The sequence below is a fragment of the Brassica rapa genome, chromosome A08 (assembly GCF_000309985.2).
Source record: "Brassica rapa cultivar Chiifu-401-42 chromosome A08, CAAS_Brap_v3.01, whole genome shotgun sequence".
NCBI lineage: Eukaryota > Viridiplantae > Streptophyta > Magnoliopsida > Brassicales > Brassicaceae > Brassica > Brassica rapa.
Genome location: NC_024802.2, coordinates 12411314 through 12430829, shown reverse-complemented (window position 1 = coordinate 12430829; position 19516 = coordinate 12411314). Strand labels below are relative to the sequence as shown.

At 33.2% G+C, this 19516-nt stretch overlaps 4 protein-coding genes across 8 annotated transcripts; 1 reads left to right on the top strand and 3 right to left on the bottom strand.

Moving 5' to 3' along the window:
- Positions 1–468: 468 nt before the first annotated feature.
- LOC108869320 (B3 domain-containing protein REM9-like) lies at positions 469–4580 on the top strand. 4 transcript variants are annotated; one of them, XM_033277051.1, is made up of 5 exons: positions 469–701; positions 3295–3357; positions 3444–3753; positions 3837–3922; positions 4001–4580. In XM_033277051.1, the coding sequence occupies exons 2-5, from the start codon at positions 3295–3297 to the stop codon at positions 4331–4333; spliced, it is 792 nt and encodes a 263-aa protein (XP_033132942.1). In that variant the 5' UTR covers positions 469–701; the 3' UTR covers positions 4334–4580. The 4 variants fall into 4 exon arrangements, with proteins under 4 accessions (XP_033132942.1, XP_033132941.1, XP_033132940.1 ...); XM_033277050.1 differs by lacking the exon at positions 469–701 and adding an exon at positions 2739–2908; XM_033277049.1 differs by lacking the exon at positions 469–701 and having other exon boundaries at positions 3229–3357; positions 4001–4295; positions 4391–4580.
- A 977-nt stretch (positions 4581–5557) lies between these two features.
- Positions 5558–11230, bottom strand: LOC103834257 (gametogenetin-like). 2 transcript variants are annotated; one of them, XM_033277058.1, is made up of 3 exons: positions 7716–11230; positions 6034–7644; positions 5558–5804 (listed from the first exon to the last, which is right to left on the bottom strand). In XM_033277058.1, the coding sequence occupies exons 2-3, from the start codon at positions 6500–6502 to the stop codon at positions 5683–5685; spliced, it is 591 nt and encodes a 196-aa protein (XP_033132949.1). In that variant the 5' UTR covers positions 6503–7644; positions 7716–11230; the 3' UTR covers positions 5558–5682. The 2 variants fall into 2 exon arrangements, with proteins under 2 accessions (XP_033132949.1, XP_009108575.1); XM_009110327.3 differs by having other exon boundaries at positions 6034–7635.
- A 283-nt stretch (positions 11231–11513) lies between these two features.
- Positions 11514–12307, bottom strand: LOC103834255 (auxin-responsive protein SAUR36-like). Its single transcript, XM_009110325.3, has one exon. It carries the CDS (start codon positions 12108–12110, stop codon positions 11631–11633), a length of 480 nt encoding a protein of 159 aa, XP_009108573.1. The 5' UTR covers positions 12111–12307; the 3' UTR covers positions 11514–11630.
- A 2045-nt stretch (positions 12308–14352) lies between these two features.
- LOC103834350 lies at positions 14353–15420 on the bottom strand. The gene is made up of 2 exons (XM_009110420.2): positions 15271–15420; positions 14353–15180 (listed from the first exon to the last, which is right to left on the bottom strand). Exons 1-2 carry the CDS (start codon positions 15418–15420, stop codon positions 14353–14355), a joined length of 978 nt encoding a protein of 325 aa, XP_009108668.2.
- Positions 15421–19516: the final 4096 nt, after the last annotated feature.

The following is a 19516-nucleotide window of genomic DNA, read 5'->3' as shown; positions in this document are numbered from 1 at the left end:
CAATTATTTTGATAGTCAATGCAATCATTCAAGATAACCAAACCTAAATTATTAGTTTCGAGTTGTCAGATTAAAGAAGAGAAAAAATTACACAGAACTTGGTCGGCCCAAACTAAAGTTTAAAACAAGAGTTATTAACATAAATAGACACTTTCTGTCTTTTTATTACACAATCAGACACATTCAACTACTGAGGTACTTTGTGGAAGTAAAATGACAGCACTAACCCTGGAAGTAAAATGACAGCACTAACCCCTAACGACATTCACCTTTTGTGGTGTGTGAAAAGAGATTTAATTAGTTTAAAATATTTCAAAGGCACAATATCTCTTTCTTTCTTTTATTTACAACCATACCTTTTTTATTAATAAAATTGTTTTTTTTTCTTTTTCATCACCTTCTTCCTCTCTCTCTCTCTGTGTCGATAAAATGGTTTTGATGGTGGGGTTTTTCTGCAAAGTCTTGATTCGTTGACTCTAACTTATTCTTCTCCACCTCTACCTTCAACCTCCACAAGAATAACCACAAGAGAAAGATCATAAAAACGAGTTGTAACCATAAGTACAAATGAAGGCAATGGGAAAGTGGCTAAGAAATCCGATGTATCTCCACCTCCTGCTCAATCTCCGTCTCAGCCGCAGATGAAGCTAGATGATGTAAATCCGGAGAGATTGGAACTAAGTTGACGGCAGCTTGGCGAGGTAAGATTATCCATGTGTACGCCTCCTATAAGTTGTCCATGTGTACGCCTTGTGTAAATTGTCCATGTGGACGTCTCAGTTGTCCATGTGAACTATATTTGGTGGGAATGCCTTGGTACTAAGTAATATTCTTATGTTCTTTTTTATTATGAAAGCCATGTATAAAAAATATCAAATGTTGCATTGCCCATACATATAATCTTGAACACTTGATTGGTACTTTGACTGAGGTGAGCTTATGAAATCAGAATCAGTTGTAAGCACTCCACTCTGTAAACGATTCCCATACATCACTAAGAACAAAGTAAAGAGGCCTAAACACATCAGTTAACAATATTCACAATACACTATTCGTGATAATCATATGGATGGTTTCATATCCAATTCGACCTATGTTACTGAGAAGAAAAATTAGTGCTTTTCATATATATTGTTGTAGTATATGCATATACTACTGTAAAATAGTAGCAACATGTACACAGAGTTCTCGGTATCCACATGTACAAATTAATATGTTTTGGTGTACAAAATAGGAAAAGATGGACACTTAAAGCCAATGTACAATCAAAGGTGTTTTAATGGATATTAACATTTACTAGTGTACTATACACGTTGAATATTTTTGAATGTTTTACATATATAATAAAAAATATAATATACATTTAGACTTATATTTGACCATTGACGTGTACACAATGTTTGACTGTACAGATGTACATTTGCTTACAAAAAGCTACATGTACACCGATTACAACATCTACATGATACTTTTTACAAACATCCTCAAGCGATATTCTTCACCGCAAGCTTTAGCAGACTTCTCAAGTTTGTCTCATGCGTCAACTCAACTCACATAGTTTACAAACATCGGAACCTCTCACATACTTTACAAGTTTCTCTCATCTGTTAACTCACATACTTTGCAAGCTCCAACCTTTTTTCATCAGAACCTCTCACATTTCAAATACATATGAGCATATGGCCATCATTACAAAAACCTTCTGAAAACCAAACCTTTTGCGCTATTTTTGTTATTTTCAGTTTTCTTTGGTTTCCTTTAGTCTCAGCACTCTGTCGCGTATGTCTTTGCTGTTAATTTTGTCTACGTCTCCGTTGTTGTCTATGGTCGATGTCGCATGTCTCCACCGTGGTATGTCTTCGCCATCATCTACATCTCTACAGTCATCGATACAGCTTCTGTCAATGTCACCGCACTTTCATCTACATCTTCACCGTGCTTTGCCCTCATCTACGTCTACACCGTCATCTACGATACAGCTGCTGTCTACATCACCGAGCTTTGCCCTCATCTACGTCTTCACCGTCATCTATGTTTTTGTTGTCATCGATCCAATAGCTTGATGTATCTTAAATTATAGATTAAACAACATAGATAAATGATTTAAGATAAGCTCTCTGGACAAATGATTTTGGAGAAAAAGATTTTGATTTAGAAAAATAATGGAGTTTTGAAGAAAGAAGATGAAGAAGAAAGATAAAATTGTATTTTCCAATCCACCAACGTGTTTTGACTTTTTTGGTTAGGATAGAACTAAATTGAATAAAAAGTAAATAAATAAAGGAAGAGAAGGATATGTTGGGAATTTGTATGCTCAATATGTATCGATCAGTGTGAAAAACTACCTCAGGAGTCAAAAGTGTCTTATAGTGTAATAAAAAGACATAAAGTGACCTCCACTGTAATTGTTTCTTAAAGCAACATGCTTGCAACAAAACCAATTGGAGCTACTGCTGCATCAATCTTGTTCCGTGCTCCTCTATTGTCTCCTTTGCCACACAGAACATGATTCAATCAATTGCCATAAAATCACCATAACTCTCGTTTCAAATTGCACGACGAATCTGTAAGAGCGTCCACAACGGAGGTACATGCAGGGTCCTTAGCGTTTAATCATAGGTTAGGAGGATTATAATAATAGTTGTTTGGTTAATAGGAGTAAGGATTGATACGTTATTAAGGATTTTTAGGACTTGATCCTTAGGGTACGTGGCGTGTTTTGAATGGATGGAAGAGATTTCGGTTTGGTTATGCGTAAAACACTGGTCATTCTCGACCGAAGCAGAAAAAAAAAACTCCCGACGAAGAAAGGCGATTGCTCTCTCGACGAAGCGAAGGCGAATCCCGCGACGACAGACGGCTATTCCCGCGGCGAACGACGGCGATTTGTCTCCGTCGACTGAACAAGGTAGATTCATCGATATATATTAGTTTGCATGTTCAATCGATATCGTTTCAACTTAGGGTTCGAACACAATTTTGGGGTTTGTTGCGTTTGTAATTAGGGTTTTAATTCGAATTTTGGGCTTTTTGCGTTTGTAAAAAATTGGTTCTTCTGGTTTGAAATTAGGATTTCAAAAGGAGTTGGGGCTTTTTGAGTTTGTATTAATAATTGGTTCGAAAAAGATCATTTGCTTCATCGATTTTGGGTTCTCTCGGACTGTTTAGTTCTTTATTTTTGCATTTGGAGTTGATGCATGTCACTTTCATCAGTGTTTATGGATTCGAATGTGCGGTTTTCGTCTGCTTGGAAACTCATTATTGATATTGTTTACATTCGTTTCTTGTTTGCAGATGGCTAATCCACATGAACCTCATTTCTTTAAGCCGCTGCTTCCTGGTTTCCACAGTGGCGTCGTAAGAACCTCACTCTCTCTATTTGTTTACATGCGTTTCTTGATTAGATGTATTTCTTGTTTGATTAACTTTGCCTTTTCTTGCAGACAATACCACTTGCCTTCTTCTCAAAGCACATAGAAGGGAAGACGAACCAGAAAACATGGAAACTAAGATCAGACGCTTCAGATGAAACTTGGGAAGTGATACAAGAAGGCAGGAGACTCACCAGAGGTTGGAAAGATTTCACCACAGCACATGACCTTCAAATCGGTGACCTTGTCATCTTCAAACACGAAGGAGACATGGTGTTTCATGTCACTCCTTTTGGTCCTAGCTGTTGTGAGATTCAGTATACACATCCTCACATCATCAAGGAAGAAGCCGACGCGGGTGATGCTGATGACAATGAGATTAGTAAGTCTCAATAAAGTTCATCGTTTTGGTCCTACCTGTTGTGAGATGTTTTGACGTGGAAACTTGTTTTTTTTTTATTTCAGGAGGAACAGGGGCAATGTCTTCTTTCTCCTTCGACTACTGTTTTTTGGCTGAGGTCACTGCTTCAAATCTAAAAGCAGACAAGCTTGTGAGTCAATTTTCATACGTATAAACCATATTTAGTTAGTCAATTTTTATATGTATAAACCATATTATGTGTTTGCAGTATCTTCCTAAGCGAGCTACGAGTTCTACTGCTTTGAACAAACAATGCCAAGAGATGATACTAGTGAACAAAGAGGGAAATTCATGGACTGCGAATTTGCGATTTAGCGAATCAGGCGGCATGTATTACATCACAAGAGGCTGGGGAAAGTTCTGTCGTGATAACAGATGCGACATAGGAGACTTATTTGTGTTCAATCTGGTTGGAGATGGGAAATCTACTCCATTGTTGTGTGTATGTCCGGAAAGTAAAGAGTGTTCTGAACTACTAAGCAACCACTTGAGCAGAAAGTGTGGTGAGTCTTCTCCATTGCCTTGCTTGAGACGTCTTTAACATGCGTGTTCTTTCTTTGCTTCTGGTTTAACTTGCTTGTTTGGTTTTGTTATGCAGGTGACATTGCTTCAAGCTCACGGGTGAATTAGGAGAATGGTCAAGTAGTCTTCCGTCTCTTTAGCTTGTGTCTCTTTAGCTATGTATCTCGGACTTGTTTAGAGTTTCTATCCTCTTGTTTTCCTTGCTACAATGTACTTGTATGATCAGTTCAGTTTAGACTCAAGTTAATCTCAATCTGTTTAGGATCTTCCCGCTCAAATTCACGAATGTGTGATCACACTTCTCACACACAATCGTTTTCTCTCTCAATCAAACTCTCAAAGAAGAAGAACAAGAAACACAAAAGAAGTACACCTTTATATATCAGAGCTAACTACAATCATTAAGTCGACAATTACTATCATAAACCTTGAGCTAAACCGTCTAACTGAACCGGATGCCTCCTCTTCAATCTGACCGCTCAATTGACATAACCAGTCTTGGTTTAAGTTTAACCAACTGATTTAACTTCACCAAAGCACTACAAACTACAATTTCAGTTTAAAAAACAAATTTCAATTTCAGTTTTAAAAAAAAAATTAATAATATTTTTTTTTCTATAAGGACCTATCTTCAGGAACACCATTGGACGATCATTTTTGATTCGAATCCTTAACTATTCAAACAAAAACTAAAAAAAAAAATATTACTAATATATTCTTAAGGATTCAATGGTGAGATTCACCATTGCATGTGCTCTAACATCCACGGATTTTACTATGTATATATCTTACTAAACTTCTATTGGTTAATATAAGGAAATGAGACTAGAATTCGTGCCGAGAAATAGAATCACTTTTGTACATTCGATGCAAATCAAGCAACAATCACCGTTCTAGAACTATTGAAATCATAATAGTTCTCTTTTTGTTTAATCAGTCAATCAAAATCAACTAATATATGTGAGTTCGTTAGTATGTATCCACATTTAAAAAATGATGATGTGCATAGTGATATCTCAGGCATTCTTCTAGAAGAAGCGTGATGCTAATCAGTTTGGGATCTGGAAGATTTGTATTGACAAGAAAAGAGAGAGGAATCATGGTATAAAAGTGAAATTATTGGACGATACTATATTATGAGATTTAACAGGTCAAACTGGTATTATTACAATGATGTGAACAAATCACTACAGGTCACGGTTTACAATTTTTTTTTATAGTAGCCTTCTTCAAAAATATTTAAAATAATATAAATTTTCTGACTCGAAGAACATCATATTGGAAACCATGGTTACAGAAGCAATCAAACAAACGTATGAGTTTCGAATTTTCAGCTTGGCAAACCCAAGTTGTATTAACTGAATTAAATTAAAACAAAAGGAAGAACAGACATGTAATCAATCCAAATAGACCCATTGATCCAGCAATCTTGTTGATTGCTCCTGCGTTACCGTCTCCTCCTTTCGGATCTCCTCCTTTAGAATCTCCTCCTTCGCCACAAAAAAGAAAAATCAGTTGATTACCATAAAATCACCATTACTCTTCTTTCGTATTGCGTGAAGAATCTACAAACTTGAATAACGGCTATAGATGTCATAATTTTTGTAATGTAAGCTATGCAAACCATAAAACAAGTCTAAATAAATGCGTTTATACAAAAAAGCATGCATACTTAAATCACAATTATAAATTTGAAATTACAAGATTATAAACAGGTACCTTCACCTGTACCATTGCAGGCGTATTTGTCAAGAACACCACATGCGTTACTAACTTGGTCGTAGTAAGGTCGGGTCAAGTTGCTGAAGACAGGATGTGCGATAAAATTGTCGCATAGACAAGTCACTTGTGTCTTGCTCGCCGATTTGAGACCATTGCAACATTCTTCCGATGGTACCGCACTCAACGTTGAGTAGCAATTTTGGACGATATCAAGGATCGCTGTCGTGCACACTGGATCCACCTTCGGCATTGGTGGCAGTGGCGACATTGGCGGGAGTGGTGGCAGTGGCGACATTGGCGGTAGTGGCGGCAGTGGCGACATTGGCGGGAGTGGCGGCAGTGGCGACATCGGCGGGAATGGCGGCAGTGGCTGTGCCTTTGTCCACTGAGGCGCGATCACAACCACTAGAAACAGCAGCGCTATAGCAACCGCTGCGGGAACTTTGTTAATGTAGATCATGACCATTGTCTAACACCGGCAAAAACAAAGGTTTAAGTTATTTTTATTGTGAATTCCTATTACTTCGTTTGTGAGTTCTCAAAAAGTACATCATGTGTATATATAGAGATATCTTGAAATTTGCATTATTAGAATTATCGAATGATAACATAGATATATTGACCAAATCTCGAAGAGTACATATATTAAAGAATTGAACATTCTTAAAGTAACAACAAAAGCCAAATAATACTTATAAGAAAAACCATATAAATCAGAATGGTCAGTATAAAAATAATCCGACCATAATACGTCGTTGGAATGACTAAAATCTTTTTTTTTATTACTTAATTCATCGTGAGAACCACTATTGTACAACCGATGCAAATCAAAAAACATATACTATATTTTAGTCCATTCCAAATAAATATAACTTACTAGAATAATTTTACAAAAAAATATAAATAACATTGTTAAAACTATATTTATTATGTTACATATATTTGTAACAAACAAAATTCTGATTCAAAAATCGTTGTTAAATAGACGTTCAAATTCTGTCTAGAATTGTGAGTCCCTACTTAGAGATATGGGTCCGTTCGAGTTTGAGTTTGGTTCGGGTGTTTCGGGGTTCTAAACTGTGTTTAGGTTTAGGGATATCCAACCTCTGAGTATTTACATATTTTGATCAGATTTGGTTTGCTAACTTTACGGTTATCCGAAGTACTACTAATTAGATATCCACCAAGTTGTTCATTTTTATATGAGTTTTTTTTTATGAATTTTTTTTTTTTGAATCTTATTAAAGGTCTGATGCAGCAATCTTGTTCGTTGCTCCGCCATTGCCGTCTCTCCTCCTTTATCACACAAAACCAAAATCAAGACATTAATACTATAAAAATATCATAACTCTTGTTTCAGATTGCAGAATCAACAAATTATATGATTTACTATATCCTCGCATTCTTTGTCGCAGACTCCAATAATAATCCGTACCTTTTTAAATTTGGATTTTTGATATACAACTTCCAAAATTTATCGTCATAATATATCATCAGCAATCAGTGAAACATATATAGTTGCATTCTTAACTCATACATTTATTCTATCTGTGTCCGTACAGTTGGGGAATTTGGGTGGAGATTTCCAGAAGATGTCACCTGCAACCACTGAGGAATTGGGATCAAACTTTGCTTTCCATGCAGACACTACAAGGGAACAAAACGGCAAAGAAACTTACATTGTTATGTTGGCAATCGACGATATACTGGGTATGGCAGGAGAGGAACAAAAGGTTACACAACAATCAATACCGCTCTCAGGATGCGGTCATCAAACTGATCACACGTCAGATCACCGATCGCATCAGCGGTTACAGGTTTGATTCTCCGATCATCTCTTCTCGCTATATGCAGCTTTGGCTTTCGACGGCATCGTAATTGAGATTAGCGAACTTGGAAGTCGATTCAGTTACTTGGGCTATTTGGGCCAAATCTGATCTTTTTAATTATGGGTTTAATGATGGTTTGTTAACTAAGGTGGGTCTATAGCCATGAATATATGCATGTGCTTGTAAAACATTTGCTTTCTTTTATATATAAATATGCAAGCCTTTTGTCAAAAAAAAAACTCATAAGAAATTTGATAATCATGTTATTCGTGTTTTATAGTACTGATCTAAAACCAATGACTTTCAGAATCTGTTCCTCGCATTTGATTTTCTGCCGAATAGATGGTTACAAAAAAAATCGAAATTATTATTCTCGTAAATATATACATATATACAATGCATATCCGTATTATCTGGTAATGTGTGTACTATATATATTAATAAAAGGAAAAAAGTCGAACACTGCTCAAATATATCAGAATGGCATGTATCATTGTATCATGACCATCTGCTGCCTGCTGGCCAAAAATCTGCATGACATCTATACATGTTAGTAAAAACAAAAATTTACTTACCTTTTTTTTATTAGTACAGAAATTTGTTGACCTAGTTAAGGAAATGAAACTAAACTCGTGCGGAGCATTCGTGGCTAAGACGTGAAAACCACTTTTGTAAAACCGATATGCAAGTCGAATCGAGCAACGATTATCATCCTATTATTTATTGTTTTTTCTTTGCTAAACTATCATCTAATCTATTAATTTAGGGTTCTATTTTTTATCTACTATTTAAAAGTCATTGTAGGACCATTTGTTTAACATGTTTTATGTTATATTTTATATTAATCATTTAATATACAACATTTAAACAGAAAATCAGACAGAATCTTTTTTTAATTATTAATCAATTATATATTAAATGTATTAGCACTTTAAAATATATAAAAAATCGTTCCCATTTACCTATATTTTAGGAAATATCAATATGATGTGTTAAAAAAGGTTAAAATTAGAAATAATGCGAAAGATGTTAAAATGGTGGGTTAACTATTTTAACTTTCATATGTAATATTTATATAAACTTTCATTAAACTTATAAAGTTATTTCTAATTTTAAATGTAATTATAATGAAACTAAAAACAAGTGTGAATGCAAAATTAAAAACGTTAAAAAAATCAATATATATTATATTATATTTAAAATGAAAGTTTTTGCAATATCTAACTTATTAAATTAAAGTCTTATGACTTTTTATGTGTGATCTTTTATTTGGACCATGTCTTAGAAAAATTATTAAATTATACATAATTTAATTACAATATCATTAATATCTTAATCTTTTATTTGATATACAAATAAGCAACTTTCCTTATAAAATTCAAACAAAATATTTAAAAACACTATTTGCAATTTATTTTCATATTTAATTAGTTTAAATTCTGATTATTATTAAAATATAATTAAATATAAAATTAATTCAGTTTTGATTTAAAAATAAAAATTAAAATCACATCAAATAATTTAATTATATTTTACTGATAACTGAAATTTAAATTAATTAATTTTTGGGAATAAAAATTTAAAATATTTTGTTAGAATTTTTTTAAAAATATTCATTTGTATTTGAAATAAAAAATTAAAATATATCTAATCTATTTAATTAAAGTTATATTTTGGATTTCATATGTTATATTTTACTTTTGAACTATCAAACACGGGTTCATCTAATCAATTTAAATTTTATAATATAAAATATTTATAAAAAAATTTCTAACGATTTAAAGCTGGATGGAATAGAAAATTAAGATTACAATTAGTAGTTTAGGATGACTCATTTAGAGTAAGAGTTGATATTGACTTATGGCTGATACTCCGTATGCAAAGACTAATATTTGATTTTTAGATTCCAGGGACGACGTCCGATCCTTTTTAAAGATAAAAAAATACGAACTCAAAGAATCTATAAATCAAAATAATTGTTTAAAATGAAACTTAGCCGCGCAAAATAAATGTTTAAAATGAAACGTTACCGCACATTGCGCGGATTCTATTCTAGTCCTATTTTATTTTAAGGATAAAAATCTAGTTTGATATGAATTAATGTCCACTTAATATATTGTCAATTGTATTCTAAATTCCTAATTATTTATATGAAAATCTTCCCAAAAATATCATATAATCATGTGTCAATTTTGTCGTAATCATGCCATCACCGGAATAAGTCACTAGCGACGTGATCAGTACCCGGCCTAAGTCATTTCCAACAAAAAGCTATAACTAAACTAACATTATTCTTTTGATTCAAAAAAAGAGAACATTATTCTTTTAAAAATTACAAATGAAAAGTCAATACTAAAATTCAATTAAAATTCTCGTATTTTGGTGTTTAAAAATATTACTTCATGATTATCGTTATTAAATATCATATATCATGCAAATTTTTTATAATATACATATATATTTATTTGTATGTCTTTTTCTGTGTAAATTATTTAAACAGTTTAGGAAACAAATAATTACATTTAAAGTAATGAGAAAAAATGTTAAAAATCATAAAAATAAAACAACAAAAGTGACATAATAAAGAAGATCTTTTTTGCTTCTCAAATGGTAAGACAGAAAAAGGAAGTATATGTATGGAACTTATGTATAATAATTACAAATTATTCTAACAAAAACTTCTATAAAACATAAGCTAATCGATCAAATTTTTCTGTTGTCGTTGTTAAAGTGGGGCTCTAAGTTTTAGTGTTTAAATAAGGGGCGTGCCATTTCCTCTTTTTCATATGGGTAAGCACGGCCCTGGACGTGATCCGACATTAGAAGATTTAAGCTGTATAGAACGTGATCCAGCGTAAGCCAACCTGATCAATGTTTTAGGAATGTTTGCATCAAAATCTATACCCCTATGTAGTTGGAAGAAAAACGTGATGCAAAAACTGATGTTTCATGAACTTTAAACTGATGAACGTACCCGCTTTGGCAGTTTAGTTTAGCTATACCACATATAGGCGCGTACAAGTAGAACAAAACATTATGTGGTAGTGGGAGTGTTTCGTTTAACTATCATGAACGGTCGTCATTGATGCGTCAAGTTGTGTTTGTTTAGAATCTTTAGATGGCATAAAAAGGAATCCTAGGAATTCATTCGTAAGCGCTAGAGAGAGGGGTCTAACCTCCCGACCTTGTGGTTAACAGCCACACGTTCTAAACAACTGAGCTACCCCAGCTTTGTGCAAAAAGTAAGTAATATCCATTTACAACATTTTGCTATTTATTGATCTCTGAATAGTTTTAGTAGAGTTCGTCTCAGCCTAGAATATTCGACTGCACTCTCGCGCAGTTTCATGCATGAACTCACCTGAATTATAATTAGAGAACAAAGAATCATTATATTTAACTAGGTGCTAGCCTATGCGTACCTAGTTTTCACGATGTTCTATAGATAATAAATTTTTGATGAACAGTTGAGCAAGATCAAGTCTTATAATTTGATCATACATACATCACGGACAATATCTAGTAACACATTTGTTGAATACCTTATACATGTATGTCTGTGCATTCAGAGGCCCTCATAAAATAGCTTAATAACAAAAAAATGAATTGCAGCCAAAGATATATATTGAAATGTATTGGAATTTTGTATAACCTATTAACAACCGATGATTGATATTCACACAAAGTGGAGGAAAGTTCCCCACCTCTCTAATTGACATCTGACTCTGTCAAAATTTATTTAATTTATATTTTAAAACGTTAAAATTAGAAAATCTTGAAAGCTCGTTTCCGCCGGCAATGATCCCACGCGGCGATCCTCATCTGAACCTTCTCAAAATCCGATACCCGACAAGGTATAGTAATCCGACCCGGCTGATCAAACCCGTAAACCCGTTCCTTCTCCTCCAGCAACTCTCCGAACAGAGGATGGTTAAAGTAAACCACCGGAACCACCACGCGCCGCGTATCGTCGCCGCATTCTCCGACGTGAACCACTAAATGTCCCTTAGGAACAGCCTGAGGTTTCGGTTCGTTACCCAACCGGGTCTGACCCGTTTTCTTTCCTCCGCACAGTGTATTAGCTCCACGACGGAGACACCGTGCTAAAGAGTAGATTTTTGGAACCGGGTTGAGAAGTCCGGTTAGGCATTGGCGTTTCCCGGTTTGGATTCTTCTAGTTCGGATTATCCATTTGAAGATCTTGACGAGTCTGTGACCGATCTTGAAACCTCGAAGCCTCTTCATGGTTGAAAACAGAGACTCAGATTCAGATATGGCCTATGGGTTTAAAGTGGAGAAGACGATTAGGTCGAAAAGTTTGAAACTTTGATTTGAGATCTCTCTCTCTCTCTGTTTTATGTTAAAGAGTTCAAGAAGAAGAGGAAGACTGAGTTGGTTCTGAGAACAACAGAGCAAAGAACCTCTTTATATAGCCTTTGAGGTGTGACCGTTGAATGGTAATTTTTGTGTGCGTACGTGCGTATACGTACGTACATGTGCGTGTTTGATGTAGAGTTTTCCAAATTTAGCATGTCAGTATTATACAATTACATTTCCATATAATGTTATCACGAGAAACCTATGTTTTATCGATTCTTCGTTTGCTGTTTTATGCACACGAGGCTACTTTCAGTTAAGAGCATCTCCAAGGGCACTCTATTTTTTCCTCTATAATTTACACTAAAATAGAGTAACTCTATTATAAAGTTAAATTTGCTCCAATGATTCACTCTATAATAGAGTTACTCTATAATAGAGTGAAATATAGAGTAATCATATTTTTTTACTCCAAATATAGAGTGAAAAAACAAGAATACTCTATATTTCACTCTATTATAGAGTAACTCTATTATAGAGTGAACCATTGGAGCAAATCCAACTCTATAATAGAGTTACTCTATTTTAGAGTGAAGTATAAAGAAAATTATAGAATACCATTGGAGATGGTCTTAGACCAAACTCTTAGTTCAAGAATATTTGTCAAATGGTTGAATCAAAAATTGACATGCTGATAATGTTATTCACGATTTTATTATAATGGAGAACACAAACTTGACATTACGAAGAAAAATCCCTTCATAAAGGAGATGTTCTGAATGGACTTTTCAATAAACCGATGCTGGTTAGTACTCAATTAGTAGCATAGCCAATTAACGGTTTGGCTTATGTTTTGGTGACTAGAACTTTTTGTATGGTGTCTATCATAGTGAAAAGTCAAACCGTGGTTAACGTTTTGAAGGTCAAATCTCAATTAGTTTGCAAAGCCTTTTGAAAGTCAATCTCAACTATTGTACGGTAATATGCAATCTAAATGTTGACCAAAAAGTTTAGTTGTAATATTTCGGGAATTTCATTTGTCACAGACTCACAAGTTCCTTGTTCATGAAATCTAGAATGTTGATGCATCAGGATGGTGTCAGTGATTCCATTTTCAATGTTTTGTATTATACATATTCTTTTGATTAAACTTGAGATATTGAAAATGCATTAGTTTATGTGGTAAAATATCAAAAGTAAATAACCTGCTTTATATGTTGACTTGTTCTTTAAACCATGATAAAATACTAGCTAGTCTAAATTTATGCTTACGCAAGTGAGTAAAAACTATGTTTGTTTCTGTAGTTCGATGTTTTGAAAATCCGACCGGACATTGACTCGGCATTGTAGCCGAATCAATAGTCGGACCGGTACAACTAGTTTTACCGGGTTATAAATTTTAATCTAGTTTTAGATTAAGTAATTACATATATATATATATATTGTATGTATAACTATAATTTTTTTTAAAAAATTATGTCATTGTTAGAATCTAAAAATGATATGAAAATAAAATGAAAACTTCAAAAAAAATATAAAATATGATAAAAGCTAATTTATTTAGATATATATTTTTAAAAACAATATGATTTTCTATGAATTTTGTTTAAAATATTTTTCTTTACTTGATTTTGAAAGAAACGAGTTTTAATATCGAACCAGATCACCTGTTTTAGTGAGTTTGACTGGTTTTTGACCGGGTTTTCCAGTTTAACTTGAATTCAGGTTTTAACAAAACCCATAATCAATTAGAAAGGCGAGTCACGGTCTGACTGGTCCGATTTTTAAAATCCTGCTGTAATTGCCTCCAGAGGACTGATTTGTGTTTATTGTTATTATACTCATTTGTTTAATAATTTAAATGTTTGAGATATGTCGTTTAGTGTACATGCACATGGCAGTCTATGTTTATGGACTAATTAAGTCTTAGTCCAACTTTAATACCATGGGGTTTGATTAGAGAACTCGATCTATATTTGTGTATAAATAAATAAAGAATAACATAGGACATTTTTTTTTTTTTTTAAAGGCTTTCATATTAGATATAGAAAAGAAACGTTCGGTACATAAATAAAAGAAAATGGGAAGAGGGCCTATTACCGAAGCAAAGGAGAGAAAAGTTAATAAAAACTAACAAACTCCACATCAGATAATCGATGGAGAGAAGAAACTAAGGTCTAGAAGACCAGAATTGGTGAAGATCAGCACCTAGTGGAAGGCCTGTATTGAGAAGAGCAGTGCCCTTATCCTTAATCGTCCGCATAATGCTTCGAATCAAGACGACCTCAGGGAGGGTAGTACCATCATGAGAACGTCTATTGCGTTCCCTCCAAACCTCAAACAAAACAGCAGCCCACACCTGGTAAGCAGCCACCGTAGCCGGATCCCTCTTGGGTAATGATATAAGCCAGTTGATCACAAGGTCCCAGTTCCTTGGAACCGAAACAAATCCCAGCTTATGAACGCAAATACTCCAACATGTCCAAGAATAATTGCACTCAAAAAATAGATGATCTCTATTCTCATCAGAGACACCACACAACAAACAAGTAGTTTCAATATCAGTATTCCAAGCCTTTACTCTCATTAAAGTTGGGTTTCTGTTGAGGATGAACAACCAAGCATTAGTGGAGTGCTTGGGAATGATTGCAGTATGCCAGGCAATACTAGCTCCAACGAGCAGTTGTTGTCGAGGCCGAATAAAATTCCACAAAATCTTTGACGAGAAGTGGGAGTAAGTGATAGAGTCAATGACCCAAGTGGCTTTATCTTGCTGTGATGAAGGAGTAACAGCAGAAATAGAAACCATAGCTCTGAGGTGGAGATCTGACCTTGCCGGGGGCAGGTTCCAAGAGCCATTAACAATATAATCTGAGACTAGGGAGTCAGACGGGATACCAAGTTGAGCAGGCACAGAAGCTCCTAAAAAGGTGATCAAAGGCCCAATGGATGTCCATGGATCATACCAGAAGAAAGTGCCGGAATAACATAGGACATGCTACGGACATTAGAGATCAAACAAAAACCTTCTACAGAGATATTTAATCGCTACATGTCCTATATAATAAGTATTGTGAAATTTTATTACTTTTTGAGGCTGAAGAAGACAAGAGCCAAGCATGTGTGTAGGAGAGACATGGAGTAAGGATTTGGTCGGCAGTCGGCACGGCGCGTACGATCTGCGTGACATGCTACGGTTCACAGATAGTGCTCCCTTTCGTTTTCTCTTCAAAACCATATTAATATTCCAAACATATCTCGTTCCAATATTGTTTTCTGAATCTATATTCATCCAATAGTCAATTTATTACTCATCTTGATTTTTTTTTTTGATCAAATAACTCATCTTGATTTTTTGTTCAGAAATTTTAGATACAAAATCGTAAAATCATTATTGATTTAACTCTGGATAAAGGGGCATAAGCAGAATTACCACGAATTTCGTAAATTCAGTATATTGCTTTGAAAAGGCTGTACGGCGAATGTCTAAAAAGAAATAAGGAGGCTTTGTCGAAGGGAAGGATAGAAACTAGCAAGTTTAGTTATGTACTGTTGTGTACCTAATTTTGAAGCATTGGGTACCGTACAATACAATCATGCATGTGTTCTTCTTATCTTATAATATCTTTTATATAACTTATAATCTCTAGATCTACATTTGTTACACATATATTTGTGGACATATTGCTAACCTGAATACGCTGGTTTCTATTTACTTCTTTTATTATATAGATCAAAGTTGAAGTGTTACAGCATATTTAAAGTTGAAAACCCTCAGAGGTTATAAACTATGCATGAGATCAGTATTTTGCATGTTTTCGTAAACTTACTGATATATTGTAATTTGTAACTAAGAAATTTGACGTGATCTGTGGTGTGATTTTGATATCTTTCTAACCTAACGTGTTGTGGACCCGTCATAATCGAATATACATTATTGATCCCAAATTCCCAATAAGCCTTTTATTGACCAACGATAAAGGAACAATGATCTTGGAATATAACCAAATAATCCAGGAAGAATATCTAGATAACCTGTTCGAAAAACTTCACATGATATATGTAATAATTAATTTGGTGTCTTCAAAAACTTAAGATGCATGTTTGATGACAATTTCGAATTTGTAATGACAACATGACTTAGTTACTCTAGAGCCGACCCAGTAAGATTAAAATAACATGGCAATCGACACTGTAACTATTGAACAATTGCCTCCAGACAAAAAGACGAACAGAGAATTAGTAAGACGGCAAGTAAAACGTCAGATATGTTCGGGGACAAGAAGACAATATGATTAACTGATAATAAAAAGTTTATATACGAATTTTAAAGCTGTTAACTTTTTGTTAATCCACCAATCACGGATCTTAATGTTTTGCTGCTAGATCTATAATCATGCATGTTCCTTATCCTTTGATATGTTTTTCTAAGCTATCCTTTGACATGTTCTGACTTGAATTATATAATCACTAGAATCCAACACCAAACTAGTTATATTTATACATCATTCTTCAATTAATATTGGTATATGATCAGATTCCTAATAATAATATGGTATCATCGAACTATCAATTAACTTGATTTCAGGAATGAATAAATTATCATATTTCTTAACCAATCAAACGACAATGAGAAGTTAAAAATGTCACTGGGAGAAGACTTTGCATTAATATTTATTATATAGTATTTTGTAAGTTGGTTTTGAAATCTTACTGTTGTGTTTTTGGTTAGTAGTATATGGTTGTTAAAAGTTTATGTAATGAATGATTAAAATTAGGAGATTTTACCCCCTTTTATCATATGATTGTGATAACTGTGAGTCTGGTAATGATTTGATTATTAGGAGGATCCTTCACTACTCAATGCCAAAGCATTTCATAAACTTGCTCAGATAAGTAGGATCCTTCACTACTAAATGTAAAGCTACTTCATTAAACCGCAAACGAAAAGCGAATAATATATTTTTACAAACTAATAACAGAAAATGGAACGCAACTTGATTATTCACTTTTTGTTTGCGTGAGCTTAGAATTAAAGAACAAAAAACTGTTGAAGATACTTCAGACTGTAAACTCATGAGAAGAAAAGAAAAACGCAAGAAACATAGATACACACGCAGAAACAATGCACGGCCCATATCTTCTTTATATAATTGCAATTTTGTTTTTCTTATCTTTACCAATCTTATAATCTTGTTGATCATATATATACCTATTTGGGCCCTATGTTTGAATGGTAACCAAGAGAACGAAGAGGAACACTACATTCCTTAACATTCCTCAAAAATTTTACCATTTATGAAGAATATTTTTTCCTCTTCATTCCTTCTCATTCCCTTTTTTGTAGAGAATTATAATACAAATTTGTTCCTTGTTAATTTTGATAAGGAACATTCATTCCTCGTGATTCCCAAAAATTTATTCCTATTCATTTTTTTCATATTCATTTCTAATGTTCCTCGATGGTTACCGGTCACACCGTAGTATAGCAGAATTTGTAGTGTCGTTTTAAACTTTCTACATTTTAAAATTACATTACGTAACTAGAATGAAAAAAAATATTTTTCGTTTATACATAAAGTATTTACTAAAATTCAGTTTATTAACACGTTAACAACAGCCCCATTATAGATCTGGACAGTACTAATTACTTATAAGTTGTCGGAAAAAACAAGTTAGAAAATCGGAAGAAAACAATAATAGAGCAGGAAAATTATAATAAAAAAGACTTAAGGTTTTTTTTTTTTAAAGAAGACTAATGGTGTGAAAAGGAGAAAAAATAAAATTAGTGAGTGGGACGACTAATGGGTAATGGCGCACAAATAACACTAAACCACAAAAATTTATGAGATTGTCCGATTGATTCGACCGAGTAATATAGTACACTACACATTCTATTACTATCAATTTACCACTTTCTTTTGGCCCGTTTCATAACGGATACCTTGGTCCTTTGTTGTCTTCAACGTCATTACCAAAATTTATTGTAAAATGTAAACTAACATTTTTCGAAAAAAAACTACTTTTTTGAAAAGCAAATACTACATATTCACATGCTAAGTTTTGCATATTAATATATTAACGTCCATAAATACAAAACTAAAACTTTCAAACAATATAAAACATATATATCCGATTCAAAACCCAGAATGTTATTGGCAAAAAAATACTTAAGAAAGTGCTATTCCTAGCAACAAAAAAAGAACTTAAGAAAATGCTATTTCTATTTTCTAGCAACAAAAAAATGCTATTTCTAGCAACAAAAGAATAACTTGTATAGTTTCGTCAAACTGAAACTAAAGCAAGCAAATTACATTTGTTTTTTTTTTAACACTGAAGAATTATTTTATTCCAAATAATCGGTCTACAATAACGTGTACCATAATATAGCACAATGGATTAGAAACTAAACATATCCACCCACACCACTAGGGGCTATGGTAAATGGTTAAATTCCAAAGAAGAACTAGATCCTAACCCAAAAAAAATAGTTCTTAAAACGTGAAAGAAGATAAACAGCTTGAGGATAAACCAAACATTGCTGTATGTTTTTATATCTTCACCATTTGCATAACAACTTGACGCTGTAGAGCATAGCTTGTTGTGTCTACAATAAGAAGAGTAGACCGTCAACCTTCGGATCCGGCAATAGCGTAAAACTTCCAGTCTGGAGCAAATTACATTTCTTAAAAATCTTTTATTAGTGTCAAAAACTTAATTTAGAATCTGAAATATCTTCATTATAAGTGTTTATATATCTTAAAATAGAATAATAATATTAAAATAAAAATATACCCTTTTCATAGAAAAGTGCAAGTGGTGTCGTAATTGCTTACCAAAAGTGGTCATATGAAATCTAGAAATCAACCAGAACATGGAATAAAAGAGATTCGCCTACTTTTGCAGCTGCAACATTGTTGATGCTGATGATGAATATGGACTTTTTTTCATCGAACTGTTGACAATACTGACGTTATCTAAAATACTGTATAAGAACATCTCCAAAAAGACTTTCTATTATAGAGTTATAAAAATCTATATTTGAAATTTCAAGGTGTTTTTCTCCAAAAGCAAAACTTCAAATTTAATTTTAAAATTATTTGTAATTTACACTATGCTCCTTATATTTGTCATAATTAATATAAATCCATAAAATTTTTGTAGATAACCAGCACATATATAAAATACTATAGTAATATTAATTAATAAAATTTTACACTAAAATATAAAATTATAAATAGAAATACATAATTAAATATTAAACTACAAGAAAAATACCACATTATTACATAAGACTACTTTATTAATGCTCTATTTTCGGTTATACAAAATTT